The sequence below is a fragment of the Mizuhopecten yessoensis genome, unplaced genomic scaffold (assembly GCF_002113885.1).
Source record: "Mizuhopecten yessoensis strain PY_sf001 unplaced genomic scaffold, ASM211388v2 scaffold6277, whole genome shotgun sequence".
Taxonomy (NCBI): Eukaryota; Metazoa; Mollusca; class Bivalvia; order Pectinida; family Pectinidae; genus Mizuhopecten; species Mizuhopecten yessoensis.
In genome coordinates, this window is record NW_018406469.1 from 94,421 (window position 1) to 117,024 (window position 22,604).

General features: G+C 33.7%; 1 protein-coding gene across 4 annotated transcripts in view; it reads left to right on the forward strand.

The window, feature by feature from the left end:
* LOC110451882 overlaps positions 1-22,604 on the forward strand; it is a 71,154-nt gene that overhangs the window by 36,152 nt on the left and 12,398 nt on the right. For 3 of the 4 annotated variants that reach the window (XM_021500102.1, XM_021500101.1, XM_021500100.1), the window contains exon 3: positions 20,581-20,688. In XM_021500102.1, coding sequence (XP_021355777.1) covers positions 20,581-20,688 — 108 coding nt within the window. Of the gene's footprint in view, positions 1-13,175; positions 13,322-20,580; positions 20,689-22,604 lie in introns of those variants that run through there. The other variant, XM_021500103.1, reaches the window with a different exon arrangement.

A 22,604-nucleotide genomic window follows, 5' to 3' on the forward strand; every position in this document is an offset into this window, starting at 1 on the left:
TATCATAATCGCTATTATCTAACATATTTTTCGTACTGAGAGCTGTTGAAGATACCATGCCGCTAACCTTTGCTGTTTTTTCCTATAGCAGGATAGAACTGGCACTGACTTGTGTTCTTACATAGCAAAAGTAAGTAACTTTCCGTTAATACGTACCCCACACAAGGTGCGAAACGTCTAAAAGATATAAACCAAAATGGATTTATATTTTATTCTGACGTGCCGTAAAGAATTCGATGATTCACATAATGTCATGCATGTCCCAATGGGCCCCTTTAAATGATGATATTTACTGTCAAATTGTGCCACGCATCTGATTTAACACTCATGTTTTTTTCGTAATACTACTTCATAAGTGAATTATAGAGTCGTTTAGAAAACGAAGTGACGTAATAGGTCCATTAAGATGAAACCATGTTTGTTGTGTTAAAATCACCTCTGACCCTGTCGAACACGTAAACATTCTTCCTCTGACCGATTCCAACACATAGCCACCCTGCGTTGGATTCTGCTCATAGTCACCCTGCGTTGGATTCTGCTCATAGTCACCCTGCGTTGGATTCTGCTCATAGTCACCCTGCGTTGGATTCTGCTCTTGTGACATCTCGTGAATTCACTTACACATAATAATGAAGTAAACAATATACTTAAATTATTTATAAAATTGTATTAATTCAATTTTAACCACATTTGTTTCGACAGATTGCGGCAGGGGAACTTACATGGGAAATTGAACCATTTATAACTTAAATGGTAAATTGAACCATTTATAACTTAAATGGTAAATTGAACCTGTAATCACGGAAATATAGCGAAACTTTTTCAATACCATGTATTTCAGTATACACCAGTCTAGTTTGACTAGATAAGTCAACCTTGACCTTTGTCTTTATGTTGCAAGTGATGTAGGTTTGTTTATAAAATGTTGACACTATCGGTTGTGATACATGGTGGCTTCACTCTTTCAGCACTCTTTCAGTATTTCAGTCTTGGCGACCTAAGTACTTTCCGTGATTTGAGGCAGGAATCATGATAGACACCAAATGTGATGCAGGAAATAAAGATACCCTGTTGGAGTTTCTATGCGTTATCATTTGGTTTTTAAGACGCCGTTCCTTCAATACGTTTTGATTTGATTTTGATTCTGTTGTGATGTGTTTTTAAGCTATGATATACTCCTTTCGGGATTATGTTCAGGTTTGTGTCCTAGTAACGGGTTTGCAAACAAAGATCTCTCACCTCCTGTTTGTAAAACGAATTGCCTATATATACGCAAACGAACTATAGCAGTATCGCCTTAACTCTTACCACGCGCGTTATGGTACGCTACCAAGCGCATTACATATATGAGTCGAGACCAGAAAAAGTTACACGTACACACCCTCTTGTCCTCTCCGCGAACTGTTACAAACACCGTCATATATGAATGAAAATATCATGATGACTGTTTCTAAATGAAAAGTGTTGTCGAAGCAAACATACGGGAACCTGATATTGTGTTAATGCCATATTTAATTGCAGTTTTTAAATATGCCAAAAGGAACACGTTTCAACTAAAATTAAACAATGGAGAGTGGCCTGCAATTACACTTTATGGTAATTTATATTTAAAATAGTCATGAGTTTGCTCACCTTTTTTATTTTAGCGTTTCATTTTGTTTTCAAACTACCTGAACGTTCATGGATACCAATTAGATATGTTATAGCATTAAAATTGTATTGCTATTTTCTACTGTCTTTAATCATATTTATGCTGACGGAATATGTGTGTCCTTTTATATAACCATGCTATTGATGGTCAACATAGTTAAAGTAAACATGTCATGTTTAAAGAATTGCCCTTAAATTCTGATATGCTCTTATATGGAATGTGATAGAAGTGCTACTGGTTGATTATTTACTTTTGTGATAATCATAAGAAAATACTAACGGCTAAGAATTATTTTACTATACCTTACAAACTACCTTGTGATATAGCCTGATATAAATGACGTTTGTGGTAACACTATGACGACCACGCGGACCGTGGTAAATCAGTGACGTTCTGTGTAACATATTGCTCAGTTGATATATCATTCACTTCTTAGTATCGTGGGTGAAGCAAATTATTTGAATCGTGTGTACGACAATTTCAGAAGAAATTCCATTACATCTAAAATGCATGCAATCTTCTGTTTGCCAATTGTAATTTTGTCAGCCATCTTTGAGCTAATACTCGTTGTGCCTGACAGCGTTCTTTAGCTTTTATGACGCCATCTCTCGCAATGTCATTAAACATTATTACACTGAAACTATTTTTTTTATTTCAAACACATGTTGTTACCATTTCCGGAACATCAGCTGTTTCCTCGGCGTTGCATGGGTTAGATACTGCCAATGTTATTTGAACCTCCTCGTCTCTGATTTTATGTCCCTCTGTATAACCAGCTAGTAGGACGCTCTGTTTGACGTAACTATATCTAACACACTGTTAAAACACATGGAGGTTTGATATCGCTTTGTCTCACACAGTTGGGACGCTGTAGTAAATTGATGTATTTGTCTCTCACAGTTGAAAACAACTAGTGGATTAGAATATTGGCAACAAAGAGAAAATGGAACATATCGCAATAATCTTCGCTAAATATATCTACAATTTAAATATGAGTCTACATATTCATTAAAAGCAACAAGCTAATACGACAGTGTGCAATAAATCGTAAATCAAAACAAAAACTCGATGAAACTATTGCAGGTCATGAATAAAGGAACGATTTACTTTGAGTCCCTCCAACAAATATATGGCAGATTAGACCAGGTGTTTCAGAAGGTTAGGCGTGTTCTGCTGCAACGTGGACACAATGTAAATCTACGTCAAATCCAAGTTATTTAATAACCTTAAAATGATAACCTTGGTAGTGACAAGGAAAACTAATTATCATAATTAAGAAGTCGACCTTTATATCTTACAAAGAAATATAATTATTTCTGAGCTAGAAATCATGATGGCGACCAAAACATTTGCACCAAAGTTTCATCAAAACATTTTCTTTATGTTGTTAAGTATGGATTATGAGAAGTTCTTTTTACACAACCAATAAGATTTTCTATGTGAAATGAAGGACATGAAAAATCTTATTGGTTGTGTAAAAAAACAACTTCTCATAATCAAAGAAATCGGTATATTCAAACCAAGTCCTCGAAAAAGTCCGATTGGAAAATCAGAATCGTCACGCATACCATGTACGTTGGTATCAAGGCGCTCTGTAAATCATGTCTTAATTAAAGATTGAGGTAAACGGCATGTAAAATATATCTGAATGTGAATTGAAGGACTTGGCTAGGTTTTTGTTACAGATGTTGATAACCTCGTCAATGTAGAACCAGGTTGGCTCGGAGAGTCCACAAAATACCAGATGAGTCTTCACCTCGATAAAATCAGTTCCAAATTTTACAAAATGAATCCAATTATTTCAAAAGACAAGTCCATACATTAAATAAAAGTTCATGAAAATGGGTACACTAACAAATTTCACACGATGTGTCTACAATGAAAATGAATCCACAAGCTAAACAAAATTGATTCAGAATTGTATATGTACAGATTTAATTAAAAAGCAATAAAACGATTCAACGCGTTGATCCATAAATTCAACATGATGTAGACACTTAATAAAAGAAAAGCACATAAGACGATTTCTTCATCGTCGGTACATATTGAATTGACGTACATTTCTAAGTCATGCACATGAGATCAACCATGTCGTGGTTACTTTTTCTCTTGAACATTTTGACTTAATGCGCTATAAAAGATTGAAGTCACAGCCAATGATTAACAGTGTTTCTAATTCCAATACCATAGACGTTATTTAGTTGTGCTTTAAACTCGAGTACCATTGACGGTTTTTTTCTGTCTTAATAACTCGATTACCATTGACATAATTTACTCTGTATATAACCGAAGTACCATTGACGTCATTAACAGTGTTTATAAAGACGTCATTCAGCTGTGTTTTTACCTCGAATACCATTGACGTCTTTTTCTGTTTTTTTTTTTTAACTCGAGTATCATCGACGTCATTTACTGTGTACCTATGACGTCATTTACTGTGTCTATAACTCGTGTACCTATGACGTACTTTATTGTGTTAATAACGAAGGTACCATTGTCGTCATTTACTTTGTTTTCAACTTGACGTCATTGTTTCATAAAAATGTAGAGATGTACTGTAACAATATGTGCTTGCTTTGTTGATACAATTTCGACTTTGACTCATATAGGCTATTAAATTTAATTGTCAATGAAAAAGGCAGGTTTAAGTTTTCGAATACAATATTTCTTTCTATATAAGATATATTCTAAGATGTGTGGTATACACATATGTTGCCCACATATATGTTGCTTTCAGTATCAAAGAATGTTTTGTATTTCATTTGTTTACCTAGGATTGCTGAATTCCTCGCCGTGGTTTGTGTTGTGGATACTTTTCTTCACGTATTAAATAGACACAGTCTACAAGTATTTTTGTGTATTTTGGGAAACTATTTGTTGTTATTTCCCCGATATTAAGAAATATATGACTCGAGTACCATCGACGTTATTCGGTGTCCTTGACCTAATTTTTGTTTTGTTTTTTGTTTTGATTTTTCAAACATTTTACTTCCCCAGCACATTAAGGATACTGCCGAGGTTGGGGAGCCCCGGGATCAGCATCTCCACAATCATGTGTCCTCATACAAGAGGGCTATCATACTTTCTTTCATATTTACTAGTAATTATATTATAATTTCTTTATTTTCATTGTCTTCTTTAATATTTTTACTTACATTCAAACTTACATTCAAAATTACCGTACAAATTATACGTACATACATATATGCATACACTCCCTTTGCCGCGCCTCCATGTGGATTACCCTGTACTGGGCCTTCCGGAACAAGTCGGCCTTGACCTTGGCTGTGACCTACTTATTACCTCTAATAGGTGGCGTTGACACCGACCCACTCGAGTTTCCATAGTCTACGGTGGGTCGAGTCTCACACTCCGGTGCGAATGAGTCACGCCAACACGACTGGCAGAGGTCACACACACGTTATATATAAGACCCATGCCTAGTGCTGCCGTGACCTAGTGACGACTTTTCTGCGCACCAGTTATGTTAATCACATACCGCGTCGTGGGCTGACATTCCTCTTTGTTGTGGTCTTTTGTTGGCTAGCTAAGTACCATCTCCTTCTCGGGCAGTATTGTTTTCTGACATATAAAGGATTTGGTTATCGTAAAGAAAGAACTCCTTGAACCTCCAATAGTGTAATTTACTAGACGTGTCATAACTGGCTCAGATACTATAGAGTGATATTAGCCTACATGTTTCTATGGAAATATTTTATAAATATAGTCTAGAGCAAGATGTAATGGCATAGAGACATCATGCTGAACGTAGCTAATGGTCACTAAATACAGACGAAGAGAATATACATGACTATCAAAATGGATTGCTGTCGTATTTTGAAGTACATGGCTAAATAGCATACAATTTGTTTGATATATGAAGCAATCTCATTGTGTTTTGTCAGGCTACCCAATCCTACCCTTTGATCGGTTAAATATTCATGAAGCCGATTTGGGTAGAGTTTTCTTTAAATGTATCCTTTGATTTTTACATTGATATAGTTCGGTAATATATTGTTCTTTTAAAAAGAATGATTTCGAGAACAATATGCATGTCCCTCAGTTTCCCTGCGTACCTTTTAGAACGTATTCTACTTCGCCAGCTTTATACATCTACATATATCTACAGTTAAACTGCTCTGGTCACCTGACCACTAATCTCTATGATAACTTAAATTTGTCTAACCTCAGAAGCAAGATACCGGTTTATTCAGAATATCAATATGAATATGTCACCAGGAGGACACTTTTGGTGACAGGAAGATTTATGTTGGGTTTCAAATTTTGTGACAGAAAACTTCATGTACAGTGCCACTGTAAAAGACGTTATATAGGGCACCACATGTTGCCCCTAAATGTTGTTCTCTTTGAGATCCTTATTTTGTCCCCGGAAATTTGTGAAGTTCACGATGTCTATCCTTTTTCTTTTAGCTCTGTTGTTGACTTTTCATAGAAAACTTGACACCTATTCACTCTCCTACAAGCTTCATCATAAATGTAAAGGGGCATTAAACAGACCTACAGGAAAGGAGTACACTTGTGCTGTTTTATATTTAACGTAATTAAAATACGTTGACTTATTAATCGTAGTAGCTCGTTTATGATATAAGGAGTGGTCACATATGTTGTTTCATGGCAGCCTCCTTAGCAAACATCGTCGACGCCTCCATTGAGTTTTCATGTGCGTCAGATCATGAAAATACTCCTAATTAGTAGCAGGCTAAACAGTCATACTGGATAAGGTGACATTATAATGACCAGGCCACAAGCACTCCAAATAGTTCATAAATTAAAAGGACAAACTATGTACCACAGTATCAAAATTGAAGGACCAAATGTCAAGGTCGATCAGAAAAACAGGAACTCGTGAGATACAAAATATACTTCATGAACTATACCCCACCTACAAATGTATATTATAATAGAGGGGGGAAAAGAGAAACAATATTTTCCAAAAGGTTAAGTATATCTTGAAACATGATCACCTTTCATGGTATCTATCGTGAATAAAGAAAATATGTAAACAAAGTCCTTGTTATCTCATCCTCTATTTCCGGTGCTTGACATTGACATACAACTTGACAACAAGGAAATTGACCTTTCTGACCATTTGTATTATATTTATATTGTCTTTAGTACAAATTGTAAATGGACTAGACATATGAAAAATCATCTGTTCTCAAGTCTCAAAATAACTAGAGCAAATGAAAGACTAAAACACATACTCAATAAATGTATAATGTCTTTATTTTACGAATTCTTGAATCTGGGCATACGGTTTAAGTTGATTGTTCGAAAATTAAGACGAACAGTTAAAAAAAGTCCAACTGGATGCGGCATCTTCAGTGACAAGTGCACTTTCCTATAATAGAATACATTCTCTATACCCAGTAACTAAGAGATTCTTGTTCAGAAACGAACTCGTAGAAAATACCTTTTTAAACAAAATAATATAACGGTTCTGTCCTCATCTATCTAGCTTACACCAACATACCGCCCCCAGCACACACACTCATATATTTAACACACGGAGGTACGTCCTTGAATGAATTAAGCTGTTAAAAAGACGCTAAACCCTATTAAAACCAAATACACAAAACTAATCTAACTAATCTACTCCTACTTCGTGCAAACAAAATATAAATTAAAAAAAGGGACAGCATATAGTTATAAATTTACTCTAAACAACAGTAAATCGTGTTAGCCTTACCAACATGCTCTTTCCTCGTTTCACTATTGTAATTGGAACATATTGATAATATCGCAAAGAAACCTCCATATTATGAATATATCAGAAGTAATCTTAAAGCATGCTCTATGGTATCTTCAGTACGGCGATAATATTTTGGGTATCATTAAAATGAACACCCTATGAGTGCTTACTGAAATCAGAAATTCTCTCATTATTAAGGGAATTTCATCCGTCAGAGCTTTAAGCTTCTCTGGAATGGGACAATACCTTTATATTTACATCTACAATAGAGCTTGTAAATAGCTAGAGTGAAATAGTTCCCCTTGGTCCATCTTTTATCTTCTGACTTCCTATTTTTACAAGATAGCAGCATTCGACATATCCGAAAAGCCTTTCTGTATTATGTTATTATAGAGAAAGTAGCTCAATAATTACTCCAACGTTTACCCAATCCTATTGCTATAAATGGCATATAAAACATGTTTAAATTAATCGGTGAGTGATATTGAAATCACATAATCAGGGACGAGAACAGCATTACAACATGTGGGTTTTTAAATGAAAGAACTGTTTCTCTGTATGTCTTGTGAAGAACCATTTACTATCAAAAGTGTAATGTTATATTGTTAGCTGTGTTTTATTGTTATGTCAGAGTGTTTGTGGTGTTAGATTGTTATTTAAGATTGCCAGGTTATGTTAAATCGTCAGTTTGCCATAAAAGATAGATATGTCAACTAGATTGTTAGATTTTCCATGTTAGATTGCTAGATTGTTGTCTTTGCCACCTTTTACATGTAATAATACACTATATCTACAAATAACAACACGTTTTATAGTGATAGACAGAATCTTGAAGCTTATTATTTAAATCTAGTTTAGTATTTAAATCAAAACCCGAAGGCTCTCTAATGACATTCTAGGCATATTTCAATGGGTTTTTCATTGTTGTACAGTCTATTGTCTCCTAAAGAACACTATGCCGAATATCAACAATTCGTACCTGAACAAAAAGTATTTTCTAACATTTAGTCTATGTATGCTCCGTTCTCATGCTCAAGCATGTAACGTGATTACATTATTGTATGAGGTCAAAAAGTTAAGTCTAGAGATTGAAAACGGTTTTCAACATCATGTCTGAGCAAAACTCTTCCACATCATTGGCAAAATGTGATTATTAATGAATTTTATCACCGAACAAGAAAATAGGGTTGAACACACAATCTGAGTTTGAGCCTGAGAACGGTTTCCGCAATGCAGGCCTTGGTATCAGCTTCATTGTTCATTGGGGCACTGTTTCGAGTATACATTGTATATACGTGTATATCTTTGAGTTTGTATGGGTTCCACATACGTGCTTTATATTCTAAATGTAGTCTAATAATTGCCTTAAAACGTTGTTTGAACATTTTCTCATTTAGGTACATGAATGAGCTCCTTACAAGTGTACTATTCGCTTTGTTGACAGTTTGCTGTTTGTGGTGTAAAACACAGCTTACAGTCAATCAGAACTCTCCTATCCTTTATGGATTATGCAACTCAACTTGAGCCTGTGTGTCTGTTCCTTCCATGTAACAACTCTGTGCCTACTAGTCGTAGGGTGTACTTTACCAGAGGTGAAATGGTTACAACCAAAACAACCAAAATGTGGACCATTGGTTTGAGTTGTTACGGTTCAACAAGCTCTCCTGATGTACAATTTAATTTATCACATAATGTACAGTGTTATCCAGTGAATATACCGATGTCATATTTATTTGCATATTAACCCATGTAATATGACCTATCAGCCCTGTGATTGGTTGTAAGTTTCAATTGTTTCAATTGTGACGTCACGCCTAGGACAAGTACATGACGTCATAGACTTACGCACTGGAGTCAAAATGACGGCTTTTTACATTTCAAGGTTGCATGAAAATTGTCGTTTTACACGAATAAATGCCACAAATCTTGATTGTGTGATAAAAAGGAACTCGCACTCGTACTCGTTTTCATTTTTTACAAAATTTATGAAACTTCATTCTAGCTAGCCAGACTCTCGCTAAATTGAAAAGTTCTTAGACTTGTTTCATAATTCTCATATGAAATAGAAACTCATGTAAGATTCTATGTGTACCAATCCACTACACTACTAGCGTAAAATAAGGTTTTATGGCTGATGCCTTCATAGAAACAATTCATCGATATTATGACATGTCAGTCACTTTTGTAACAAACTGAATGCTATAAAACGGCACTTTATCTAAAGTAAATGTATACACCTATGTTAGCGGGTCTTATTTCTCTTTTACAAACTGTCAAGAAGTATGACGGCCTCAAATCAAAATGGGTTTGACCAGTCTAAACCACAAAAATCATCTAAATGTCCCAGTAACGTATTTTGAACAGCTTATTAATGTAAATCAAAGATTTCTATAACCTAAACAATAAATTAACTTTAGGTATGTGTCATTTCATAACCTTCAGTGTTGTTCTAAATGAACTTAACATGTTATAAACATTGTAAATAGAAAGCACAATGGGGTTTATAGCATGTCAATTGATCTCATTCCTGACAACACTACTTGTAACGAAAGGACACGTTATATAATTTCATTATCAACCAAGGTCACACTCTTCTTGGTTTTATATTTATATCCTGTAAAAATATATTATCGGAGCATTTTACAATGTTTTAGAGGTTTTGACTGTCCATAACTACTTAAAATGAGGCACGTATGCCTCTTAACAGCTAGCAACGGAGAAATGAAGCTCCGCATGGCCTTGGTAAATAAATGAATTTCAGATAAGGTGTTATTTCGTAGCATTCAGTTGGGCTACAAAATAGACATGTTACAATGTCTGTACGCTATCTTATGAAGGCTTCAGTCTTAATGCCTAATTATATTACAATTCGTTCTATATCATTTGAATAACTGAGGTTTAAATTCCATGTATCCAACTTAAATATTTCAATGCCGATATTTTATCTGTACCTGTAAATACAACCCTTTGATTTTATTTCATTTTAACAAATCTATGAATAAAGTTTGCTGAAACGAAATGATATCATGGAGTTTGAATTTACGATGACCGTGCCATCTTTTAGGGGACTTAAGATTATATTATTGCAGTATTCTTTTACTCTCCTCGTATCCTTATTTCCCTGTGTAGATTTGTGTCATCGGCAAATAGATTGGTTGACTAGAAAGTACATTCTGGTAGGTCATTTATAGAAATCATCAATAGGATGGGTTCTAGAACACTACCTTGTGATATTCCGCTAACTCAAGGATAATCATAGACCCTATCTCGAGTCCTTTCATTTTTCTTTGGCTCATTACTGTTTTATACTTTTACAGTTTTGCCATTCATTATGTTACTTCCCTATTAAATCCTCGGTGGGGAACTTATTCGATAAAAAGTTTTCATAAAATTCCTGAAGATTTCATCAATCCAATCGTCTCTGTTCCAGGTAAATTTTGGAGCACAGTTGACCTTTTGATGAAAAATCGATACTGTTTGAAACTTCCATTCCTATTGTTTTTTTCTGACAATGCTGGTTAAACTGACCGGTTGATAAAGTTCTTTTTGATTTTGCACTCTTTGTTATTAAGAAAATGCGGCAATTACTGGCTTTTATTCACGCCGAAAAGAGTATGCCTTCCGGTAAATTCGGTGCCATAGGGTGTATCTGATCTGGACCGGGTGAGTCGTTACTATCTAAATGTATCCAGTACTTTTCCAATGATATAATTTGATTCTTATATTCTATGTTTCTTTCACTTTTTCTATCGAGATCCCTGAAGGCCATAGTGCTGATGTGGTTGCTAGTTGGATATTGGGTAGGATATGGAAATGACCAAAGCGTCACCCTTTCGTCATATACTACACACAATGTCAGGAGTTTTCAGTGAAACAAAATCTGACTGTGATGAATTGAGAGCGGGTGGTGCATCATTTGGACGCAGTTTATAGGATGTGAAATAGATATGGTCCGTGTAAGGCAGACATGGCGCGTGCCGGACGGACATGGATGGGGTAGGCTCACGCGTTTGCCCTTACCACACACATGAATATGATCATTTATTTATTTTGGTGGTATTGGTGTTGACATGCGCATGTGAGATTAGTGTCTTGTGTCTGAATTAAAAGGATGGCATGTGTAACTGCATTGGCATTGATAAAGCATCAACCGGTGACACTTTACAAAAACATATAAATGAAAATAAGTCGATTTCCATGTTTTAAAAGTTTACATTCTGCACTAGATAGCGCCTTTTCGGTTCATTGAAATCTACACATGTCTGTGTATCTCTATAAAACGTGTACGAGGAGCTATGTTTATTTGTCTGCAGTCTATGTGACACCGTCAATAATTTACGCAGTGCAAATTTTAGACTGTTTATTTTATCGAATTGCCTACATATGTCACGTTTGTGTTGCTAAAATAAACATCATGTGTCATGTATATAAGTATTGTTTTCACATTGGATGAATATAAAGAATGCTACTATAAATATAGGTATTGATTTGTACCTTTGAACAGTGTAATACATATTTTAACTTTAACTAATGTTGATCGCAAGCACAATGAACATCAGTTTATGCAGTTTATGCAGGGATGTGTACACATCCCTGGTTTATGTAATTAAAATTAATTTATATAATCAGGATCAGCTTATGTCATTTTTGGGGCTCTCCGCTGCAACTATCATTAGACAATCCTTCAATACGAATAAATTGAACTAAATTTACATACATCAATCGCATCCTTTTAAATATCATTCAAAATCAGTTTCTCGTATAACGTGGCTCACATGATTTCCGGGTTGACATAAGAAATATGTAATACAGGAAATGCTAACCTTTCCGGACCATGGCCACTTCCGGGTGTATTGGTTGTTGTGGGAGTTTATGTTGTTGGTTATTGTGGGAGTTTATGTTGTCTTTCGTTTTGATGTATTCTTTGGTCCTGTTATTGTCTTTTTGTTTCTCTGTTGAGATCCGATTAGATCATACGGCCATTCTGTTGTCACACTTGGGTTTTGTATTTTCTTTTTAATTCTTTTATATTTTAACATATTTTATTAAATGTCAGTACAAATTGATTGATTTCTTCAATAAGGGCAATTAAGTTTGTAAAGTTTAGTTTTGGAAAATTCAGGAATCGGTTTATGTTCCCTCTGAGACAGTCACACTGATTTTATCTTGTAAATATGTAGCATCGTCTTTGATAAAGATTTATCAATTTAGAAATATCCAAGAGTTTTGAAAATGTGTGTTGGCTGCAAAAACACTTTCTGTTTGATTGTCAACAAATAATCACTTTAACATAATGATATCAAACAATAAACTGTACATCGATTTTTTTGACTGTGTCAACATACTGGGCATTGACGTTATCAATAATATACTTTGACGTGATCAATGCAAATTACGTTGTTTTCATTTCATATAACGATGTTATCGTGATAATACATTATTGATTTCATTTAGGCCTATTAATGCCACTTTAACAATAAAATGAATCAGTCTAATAAATGAAATTAATTAAATTCCATTCTGGTGTACATATTAAGAATGGTCTTAGGTTTGCTCCCTTATTGTAACCTTTGTCATATTTTTCTGTACGTATATTGTTCAAAAATTATCATATAATAATAGTAAAGTGACATTCAGTGACATAAAACTAGCAATCTTTCGCAATAAAATGAGCTGTTCTGGCTATTTGGGCGTTCATGGCTTGTATAATCAGACAATGTCCCTTCGTACGATCGACTACAGCAAAGACCAATGCCAGCGGTCCATGGGAGGTAATCACTGCAGAGCGCGAGCGGGACCACAGGTCCCGGATGTTCAGAAGAAGAACAACAGGGTCGCCATTTTCCACAAGTCTTTGACAGCTACCGCCATTGGCGTCATAAACCTTAACTGATCGAACTACATGGATAGCAGATAAAAGCGATGTACAGTTCTCTACCGGAGCGTTTACGACAATGGTAAGTGTAAACAAATCGATCCGCTGAGTTTGTCTTGCGCAGATACGATGGTGAGGTGTGCTGATGGTCGCGGTTGCCTTCCTCTGTTCGGCACAAATGAGCAGATTGCGTGGCGCTTAACTCGATACAAAAGTTACTTTTGGTTGGAATTATGTGACGAACATGCTTGATATCGGAGATAACTGATATTGTTATATGTTGAAATGATCGAAAGTGCAATTTGAAGTGAAGCGTCAATTTTAGCATTTGTTCGCAGCGACGTCCGTGACGTGCGCTCGGCACGTAAAACGTTCTATGATGTCATTCCGAATATTTCCGAGGTTCTAATGACGTTTTCTGGTGTTTGTTTTGTATATATGAACACAATTTTATCACAGAAGGGAAAACGTCACAAGGATATATTTGTTTTGTTTATTTGCGTGTTTAAATTCAAACGTAAGAGATGACCTACTTAATATATATAGTTTATTAACTTTTCATACTTTGACGTTGTTCGAAATCTTTTCGCAGTATTTTGTTTTTAGCAATACGGCAACAAAATAAAAGGCGTTTTATTTTATTTTTTTCAATTACATTGATTTATTGTTGGAAACTTGTTTGGTTTAGTTCCGATGGATCCAATGAAGGAAAGTTTCTGAAATTACCTAATATTTTTTCAATGATCACAAATAAACATGTTTATTTAGGGTCCCTAACCGACCCTACTTTTTTCTATCGACCAAAACTTTCAATCAGGGATGTGAAAATCCACTTGCACAATGCCAAGAAGAACCGGTTTCAGAGCTTGAGAAAGTGCAAAATGTTGCTTAAGTTGCCCTAGCAAATGCAATAGACTGGTTTCTTTCAAATGCTTATTGCATGCGTTTTCTGTATTTTGCCAACAAAGGATGAAAAAATAATTTACTGATCTGACAATAGTTTTGTGGGATACACTAAAAAAATATGAATCAAACAAAAAAATTGTGAAAAACAAATTTATTTTTCGTCTTTACTAAATGTTGCGGAACGAATACTTGCAGTCTTTCCATCAACTCAGACCATTTTTCAGACTTAAATATTGATAAAATAATTAAAAAATCCAGCTTAGATATAAAATAGGGATAAATAAAAAGGATTTTCTTACTTATTGACTAGTTCAGGGATCACTCTAGGCCGCAATATTGTGATATTTACCCCTCTTTTTCAGAAATATCGCGCTAAATTTCTCTAAATGAGATTATATATCTCATGGTCTTTGTCTGTGGATAACTTACTTTCTGGGTATACACGATTTTAACATAAAAACTCATAATGTCGTCTACAATCATGTTGGACTGGACATCATTACTTCACACTCAAACTTCATGCGAATTTAAAGCGGAAGCTAAAGTCATTGTTTATCAACCACATCTACCTGTACACCGAATCGTAATCACTCAAACGCTTGTTTGTTAAACGCCTGTCGAAGTGAAGTGTTGAGGTGATCTAGACCTCAATATGCCTTACGTAGAATAAACATATTTAGAACGGTATTCCAGCAATTTAATTTAAATATATCCTTCAAAGTTATTTAGTGCAAAGTTATTTAATGTAACGGCAATATTTATATATATTAAATGTTATTGATTCTAATGTCATATATATATTAAAAAATCCTTGAATAAAAACCTAATTGGTATTTTTTGTTTTGTTTTCAATATGTCTGTTTTCGTTTTTGATAGTAGTGAAGCCCTCATAGCAGACGCATTCTGTATTCTTTCAGATTTTAGAGTTTCAACTTTTTATGTTGTGTAGTCAGACATCCAAAAGAATTTATATATATATAAATATGGACTATGATCTGAATATATAGAGGCAGATATGTCTTTGTTCAGAATAAAATAAGTTAAAGGCATTTTCTGATTGGTTAATACATAATTTGCAGAATAAAAGGAGACTAAAATGCAAAAAAATAAAAAAAATATAATTAGGATATACAATTTTTGAGGAATTCGCAGGAGCTGCCTTATCAGGCGCTAACTACTAGTCCTATGCCACCTGGCTAATATCTCCCTATGTATGTATGCCTGCGTGTGTGCTGGAGAAGTGATGTATATCATTAAATGATTTTTGCCTGAAAAACACATGTTGCAAGCAGGAAATTGCAGTTTTGTGACTAATGACCAGACAGATCCAAAACTTGGATTTCAGGAATAAAGAAAAAAAGATAATCGTTAATAATGATTTACAAATACAGTAAATTATTCCACCAATGCAATTTAATAATAATCTACATTATAGCGTTGCAGTTACCGAGAAAAAACAAGCCCTAGAATATTTCATGAAAATAAATATTAATTTAGAAAATATCTGTCTATTTGTCTGCATAGTATGTGTTTTAGCTTAAGCTGATTCCACATGTGGAATTTAAATCTAATTAAAAAACACTTTTCCAAATTTGAATTGCATGCAACTTGCCAACATGCTGTTGTTTCCTTGCGTCAACTGCTAGAAATACAAGTGATCGTGTAATAAAAGAATGAAAATCTTTCAATGTCTTTTGAAGAAATACACATATATGGGGTATTATAATTGAATGTGATATTTGTAGCAGTTTCTTCAAGCCAGCCATGAACATCTTCAGAATGTTGATAAGTCCCATTGCCATTAAGGAGATATTGGGTTCTTATAAGAAGTGTGCAAGCCCCCAAGTAATTTAAAAAAAACACTGTTTGACGTCATAATTTGCTTTCATAATTTCCATTCCTGAAGTGATTCATATATTATTGGGTTGGTATTAGGTTGCCAAAATAATATTTCTTCAAAGACCACTTAAGCAGAGATCTCCACTGATATCCTGGCAATCTTTCTTCAATTAAAGTCAATTTGGAAATTGAATGATTATATGTTCCTAGTACAAACTATTATACTTGCCATCAAGATACGTAATTAAATAAGGTTTGGTAGTAAGATCATGATCAGTTGTCCCAAAAGTTACATGTTAAATGCTTGTCCTACGGTCAAAGTTACTGATATCCACTTGCTAACTTTCAATTTAAATTATCACAGGCAGATCTAAGGCAACTACTATAGCAGCAGTCAAGATTTATTGTGCTGCAATATATGAATACTCATAAATATGTTGACACAATGGTGAATGTGCTTCCTGTTTCTGAGGGGATACCTTGGTGATTAACTTTTTTCTTTTCTTTATATGGCACTGCATTGGTTCCTAATATAACTGTAGTTTAATAATATAGTGTGTTTAAAAGTGAATTCAACTTAGTAAAGCAATCTGCCTTTTTTTGAAGATTTAATCATGGCTGTATCATAGAAATTGTATACATGTATGGATGGAAACATAGACACTATAATTATCTGAAGATTACAATTTTGCTTTCATTAACATTTAAGTACATGGTTATATATTTTGAAATTCATGTATGTACTATAGTCAAAGCACGAACATAGTTAGCAATCTTCAATCTCTTGACAGTTCCATTTAATTGCGTGGTTGAGGTATTCAGCCCAACCGATTCCTTTGTCACTGTTCTAATTCGAAGGCTGTGGTGTGTGGAGGTCAGTGACCGGGAGGTTATATTAGTCGAGGTTAGATGTGGGTCACACTAGGGTGGCTGCTGCGGATCTGTTAATTATTTAAATATCACAATGGAACCAGGGATTACATATATAACTGTAGCGACTTTATTAAAATTTTGTTGTTTATCTTTTAATTAGTTAAAATTTAATAATACAACTTAGCTATAAGATATCAGTGCTGAAAAAGGTAACCATATATTCTGACACCAGCTCCATGTGGTGTATTTTATGGATTGAAAATGTACCAAGACTGCAGTACGTTACTCATTGTCTTACTTTTACAATTCTGATGATCAGTGAAAAGAGGCGGGAGCTAAAGAAAGAAAAAGCAAACTGTACATGTGCTCAAATAATTCAAATGTTTACAGATGTAATTATATGACACATATATATATAGTCTTAATGTATTTATTTCTTCATGGAAAATTGTAGACCTTTTCCTGATAGTTTTCCATTTTTCATTACACTGAAGAGGTTTTCTATTCATCTTGCTTCATATAAATGTGTATGACTATATAATTATACATCACATATGTTTTACCTAATTTAAATTAATATAGGAATTTAATTAATATTAAACTTAAAATCGGTTTGTAGCTATCTGTTTATTACTAAAACATTTATCAATATAAAAGTAAAATTTCATCCTGCTTATATATATGTGTGATTTGAGCTTAAAATAATTGGTCAAATCAATTCAGTCCGATAATATATTCTGAAATGAGTTCCTGACTTTAATACTGTTCTGTATTCTGAAATTGTCAAAACACTCCTTTAAAACCTAAAACTAATATGATTTCCTTGAAACACATTTGGAACCATGGACATTTATCTTTTAAGTAGGTAATGAGTTTTCTATAGCAGGGATATAACATAACAACTTTAGCTACTCTAGTGCTATTTACAGTCTGAAGTACAATAGACAGTATAATGGAGAGAGTCTTCCCTTCAAGCAGAAATCATTCTATGCCCTCTAGCTATTAGGCTCTGTGAAGGTAAAGGTTATCTATGTGACGAACCCTGGACATCACACCTGGCTACACTTTCTACAGGTGTATGTTAGTTGTAGTGTTATATAACCAGATCCTTATCACATGTTTGACTGGGTGTCTAACAATTATATGTAACTGGTGGGGATATATATGGATAGGACATGCAGACTCTATAGCTGAAAGGGTGTAAAACAACACTGTAGTAAGCCGAGATGACTTCCTGGTTTTGTAGGAAAATTATGTTCCTGTTATACTAATGCTTATAATGTAAGTACCTGATGCAAGTTGTATGATGTGTTGTTATTTCTTTTAGCTTGAAAAGTATTTAAAAAACCACACACAAAAGCTCCTGGGATCTATATAATCTGTGTTATATTAGATTTAATACTAGCATCTTGATTAAAAAAATACTTCCTTTAATGCATTCTGTATTTGATCTATGTATATATATATATATATAAAATAAAAGTTAGTTCCTTTTGTTTCTACTTTCAATCCACGGAATTATAATATGTTTCCTGTGATAAAGAACAAATGTGAAGAGTTAAAGCAAAGTAGCAGGCGTATGAAAAACATTTTTAATAAACATGCTATTTTACACTGTAGACGCCAACCTAAAAACTTGAAACGTATGTTGACATGTTCTAAGTTTGATAATTCTTGTGTAACACCAGAAGTATTCAAATGTAAGACACCAAGATGTGCTACATGTCCTATGATTATCGAGTGTAATACTTTTATTTTCAAGAATGGTTTGAAATTTACTGTGAAGGTAAATATGAATTGTAAATCAAAAAAAATATTATGCAATCGTTTGTTCTTAATGTGGTGATTTTTACATCGGTCAAACCGGTAATGAACTCAGAACACGTATGACTGTACATAGACAACAAACTAGAACTGATTCTTTACGAAATCTTCATGCTAACAAACATATTCATGAATGTGCTGGAGATAAATTTAATGTATTACCTTTGTATCAACTATTTTCATCAGACACTATTTTAAGAGAAACGAAAGAAGACCAACTAATCAAAATATTAAAACCAAGTCTCAACAGGCCACAGTAAAATTTTACGCCAAATTGTCCACCAATCTTGTGTACTTCGTGATGTCACGTTACTATTGTAGTGTGATGACATGTAATTGTGACGTCACGACGTTGTTCTCTTTTGAATAAACCTGAAGAGCCCTGTGAAGGGTGAAAGCAGCTAGTTTTTTAGTCAGTCGTTAATCTTATTTTTTCTATATATATATATATATATGCAAAAGAAAATGCATTTGTATTTGATAAGAGTAGTTAAAGGGGCTGGTCGGGGAAAAAATGTCATATTTGCTAAAATGGCATACACATGTTTAAAATACCTTCTTATGAAATATACCTATACAAATTTTGCTGAAGTTCACTCCCTAAGAGTAAAAATTACAATTATATTAAAGAAATCCTAAATCGTCACCTGACAGTCTAAAACTCAATTGATCCAGATCAGTGATGTAATTTTATCGCACGCGCGTCATCGACAAGGCCAAATGTAAACATCGCAGCAAAAGAAAAAGATGCATGCAAAAGTCATGACAGGCACGAGCTATCAATACCGTTATATATAACAACAACATATATGTAGGAATACTACACTTGCATCATACATGACCTTTGAAAATAATTATTTACGTATAGTATTGCTGTCTTGTCCGCTAGTTGAGTCCGACATAGCACATGAGGGCGTGCTATTGTTGTTATCTTACTGCCTCACTTTCGAAACAACCACGTGACATATATAAATAGATCTGCGCTAAATTTACGCGGGGCTTCCCCGAGATTTCAGTGGTCAAAACTGGACATTGCAAGCAGAACTCGACCATCATATTGTCGTGGTATAACTTTTGGAAGGCCAGAGAGCGCATTTAGACCCATTCATTTTGTATTTTTTTCCCCGACCAGCCCCTTCAAGTCCAATGATTTAATAAAATTTTCGTCTTTAGACTCTAAATAAACCTTCCAACTCAAAATGTCACTGTGAAAGGATAAAACAAAGAACTACTGGGTATTAATAATTGTAAAATTCTCCTTTGATAAAATTAAGGTAATTTTTGTGTAAATATATTGTCAATTTAATTAGCTTTATTGAATGCATTGCAATTTTGTATCAAAATTAAATGCCACATAAGTATGTACTTCATTTACATTTGAAACATTCCCATTGAATTGCATGAAAATCACTTTTCAAAAATCAATGTCTCTTAATTCAAGTTCTATAAAAGGGAATTAATAAATGTCTTGAGTATAAAGATTGAAGTATTATTTATAGATCTATACTAATGCTAATTGACACATTAGGTGTCTAACCAAGGTGACTGGCCATTGTACTGTGGAGGGCTTATAGATAGATATCTTCTATATACATGCACTGTCCTTAAGGACATATTGACTTAAGCTTTAGGGGATTACTACACCATGATTTCCTGGAAAGGTGACATTGCTCTAGAATAGATCTACCTTGTCCCAACACAAACCTCTGTGACACATTATTTTTTTATTTGTAGCACATAATACAATATTATGATTTCATGATAATTCCAACACATATAAAAACTATATGAATACCTCATGAATAGTCCAAGATTATTGTGATAAAACTTACATAATGCACTTCCCTTGGCCGAGTCTTGCTGGATTGGCACTATAATACTTACTTCGTTTTATTGTAGAGAAGAAGCAGAATGCCAGAAGACACCAAGCTTGGAATGCACCCCTATTCTGCAGAGGGCTGTCAAATTCCCCAACTGCCCACCCTCTCCATTGACACCATGACACTGGTAAATATATAACCTTTGCTGAGGTGTTCCTTGAACAGATCTTGGTAGCAGTATACAGAAGAGGGTTGTGGCCATGGGTGATATTTTTGTTAAATGGCTAACCCCTGTATAATGATATGTAAAAAAATTATAAAAATAAAACTCTACTAAAATTGGTATTTATAAGCTTGATGAAGTGGGCTATGCTTCACATTTGTAAAAAAAAAAAAAAAATTGGTTGGAGATCAAAATTTTGGCCATAATCCGAAAGGGGGACACATGAAAAGCTAGCTTTACAGGAGGTAAAATTTTGACAACAGCACATGACGCAAAATTGCAAAAAATCAAGTTTGACAACTTTACTGGGACCCAGATAATTCTGCAACCAAGTAGGTAATCTTTAATTTCAGACAAAACTTAGGAAAAAAATTACTAGTTGCGGGGTCAAATTTTGGGTCCAAAATAGCAATTTTTGGCATTTTTTTGTAATTTTTGATGTGGTAACCATGGTTTTCAAATCAGTCACATACATAGAAAAAAGAGGTTTATACACTTCTCAGTACTTTATATGTATTGTAAATGTAATGCAGTTTACAAATATATTATATACATGTGTTGTGTAGGGTAAATCCGCTGTGTTTACATCTCCTCGACATGTGCCTTGTTTATCAGAGTCGGGCCATTTCTACTTTTTATAAGATTTTAAGCTCCATTCAGGTTTAGTTGTAATTATTGAATGAAATGTACGACAAACAAGAAATTGAATATTGTTGAACTAATCGGGTACATAGGTGTGTATAGGAACTGGGTTTGATTTTAATTTATCTGTTGTACAAACAGGAATCCATGAACTAATGGCCTTTTAAATTTTTGCTCAGTTAATAATGTATGTAAATTAAACAAGATGGCATTTTATGGAATGGGTTGTTAAATGTCTGTTGTACTTGAAAGATGTTCAGAAGTGTTTTTTATGCCCCCGCCATAAAATGGGGGGGGGGGGGCATATAGTGTTGCCCATGTCTGTCGTGTCGTGTCCCTTCCCGATTCAGTGTAAACACCTGTCCTGCCCCGTCCAGATTCAATGTAAACACTTAGCAACTTCATTCTTTGACAGATTTTGGTCAAACTTTATACAAAGGTCAAGTATGAGTATACTTCGGATATCGGTGTGTTTCAAGGAACCAAGGTCAAGGCCAAAGTCACACTTGCTATATATAGAAAATCATCAATTGATTCAATTTAAACACTTAGCAACTTCATTCTTTCATGGATTTTGGTAAAACTTTATACAAAGGTCAAGTATGAGTATACTTCGGACATTGTTGTGTTTCAGGGTTCCAAGGTCAAGGCCAAGGTCACTTACTGTTGCAATATATAGAAAATCATCAGCTGATTCAATTTAAACACAAGTTTACCAACTTCATTTAATATGTTATGGAGATGGTAATAACATACAGAAAAAAACATATGAATATTAAAATCAACTTATCATCTTTATGTGTAGTACCTTGTGTGTGTACATGTTTCAGAGTATCAAGATCAAAGTGGTTGTAACTTTTTATAGAACACTGAAACTAATTTCACATGGCAGCGTTTTTTTTTTATTTTTTTTTTTATTTTTTTTTTTTTTTTTTTTTTTTTTTTTTTTTTTTTTTTTTTTTTTTTTTTTTTTTTTTTTTTTTTTTTTTTTTTTTTTTTTTTTTTTTTTTTTTTTTTTTTTTTTTTTTTTTTTTTTTTTTTTTTTTTTTTTTTTTTTTTTTTTTTTTTTTTTTTTTTTTTTTTTTTTTTTTTTTTTTTTTTTTTTTTTTTTTTTTTTTTTTTTTTTTTTTTTTTTTTTTTTTTTTTTTTTTTTTTTTTTTTTTTTTTTTTTTTTTTTTTTTTTTTTTTTTTTTTTTTTTTTTTTTTTTTTTTTTTTTTTTTTTTTTTTTTTTTTTTTT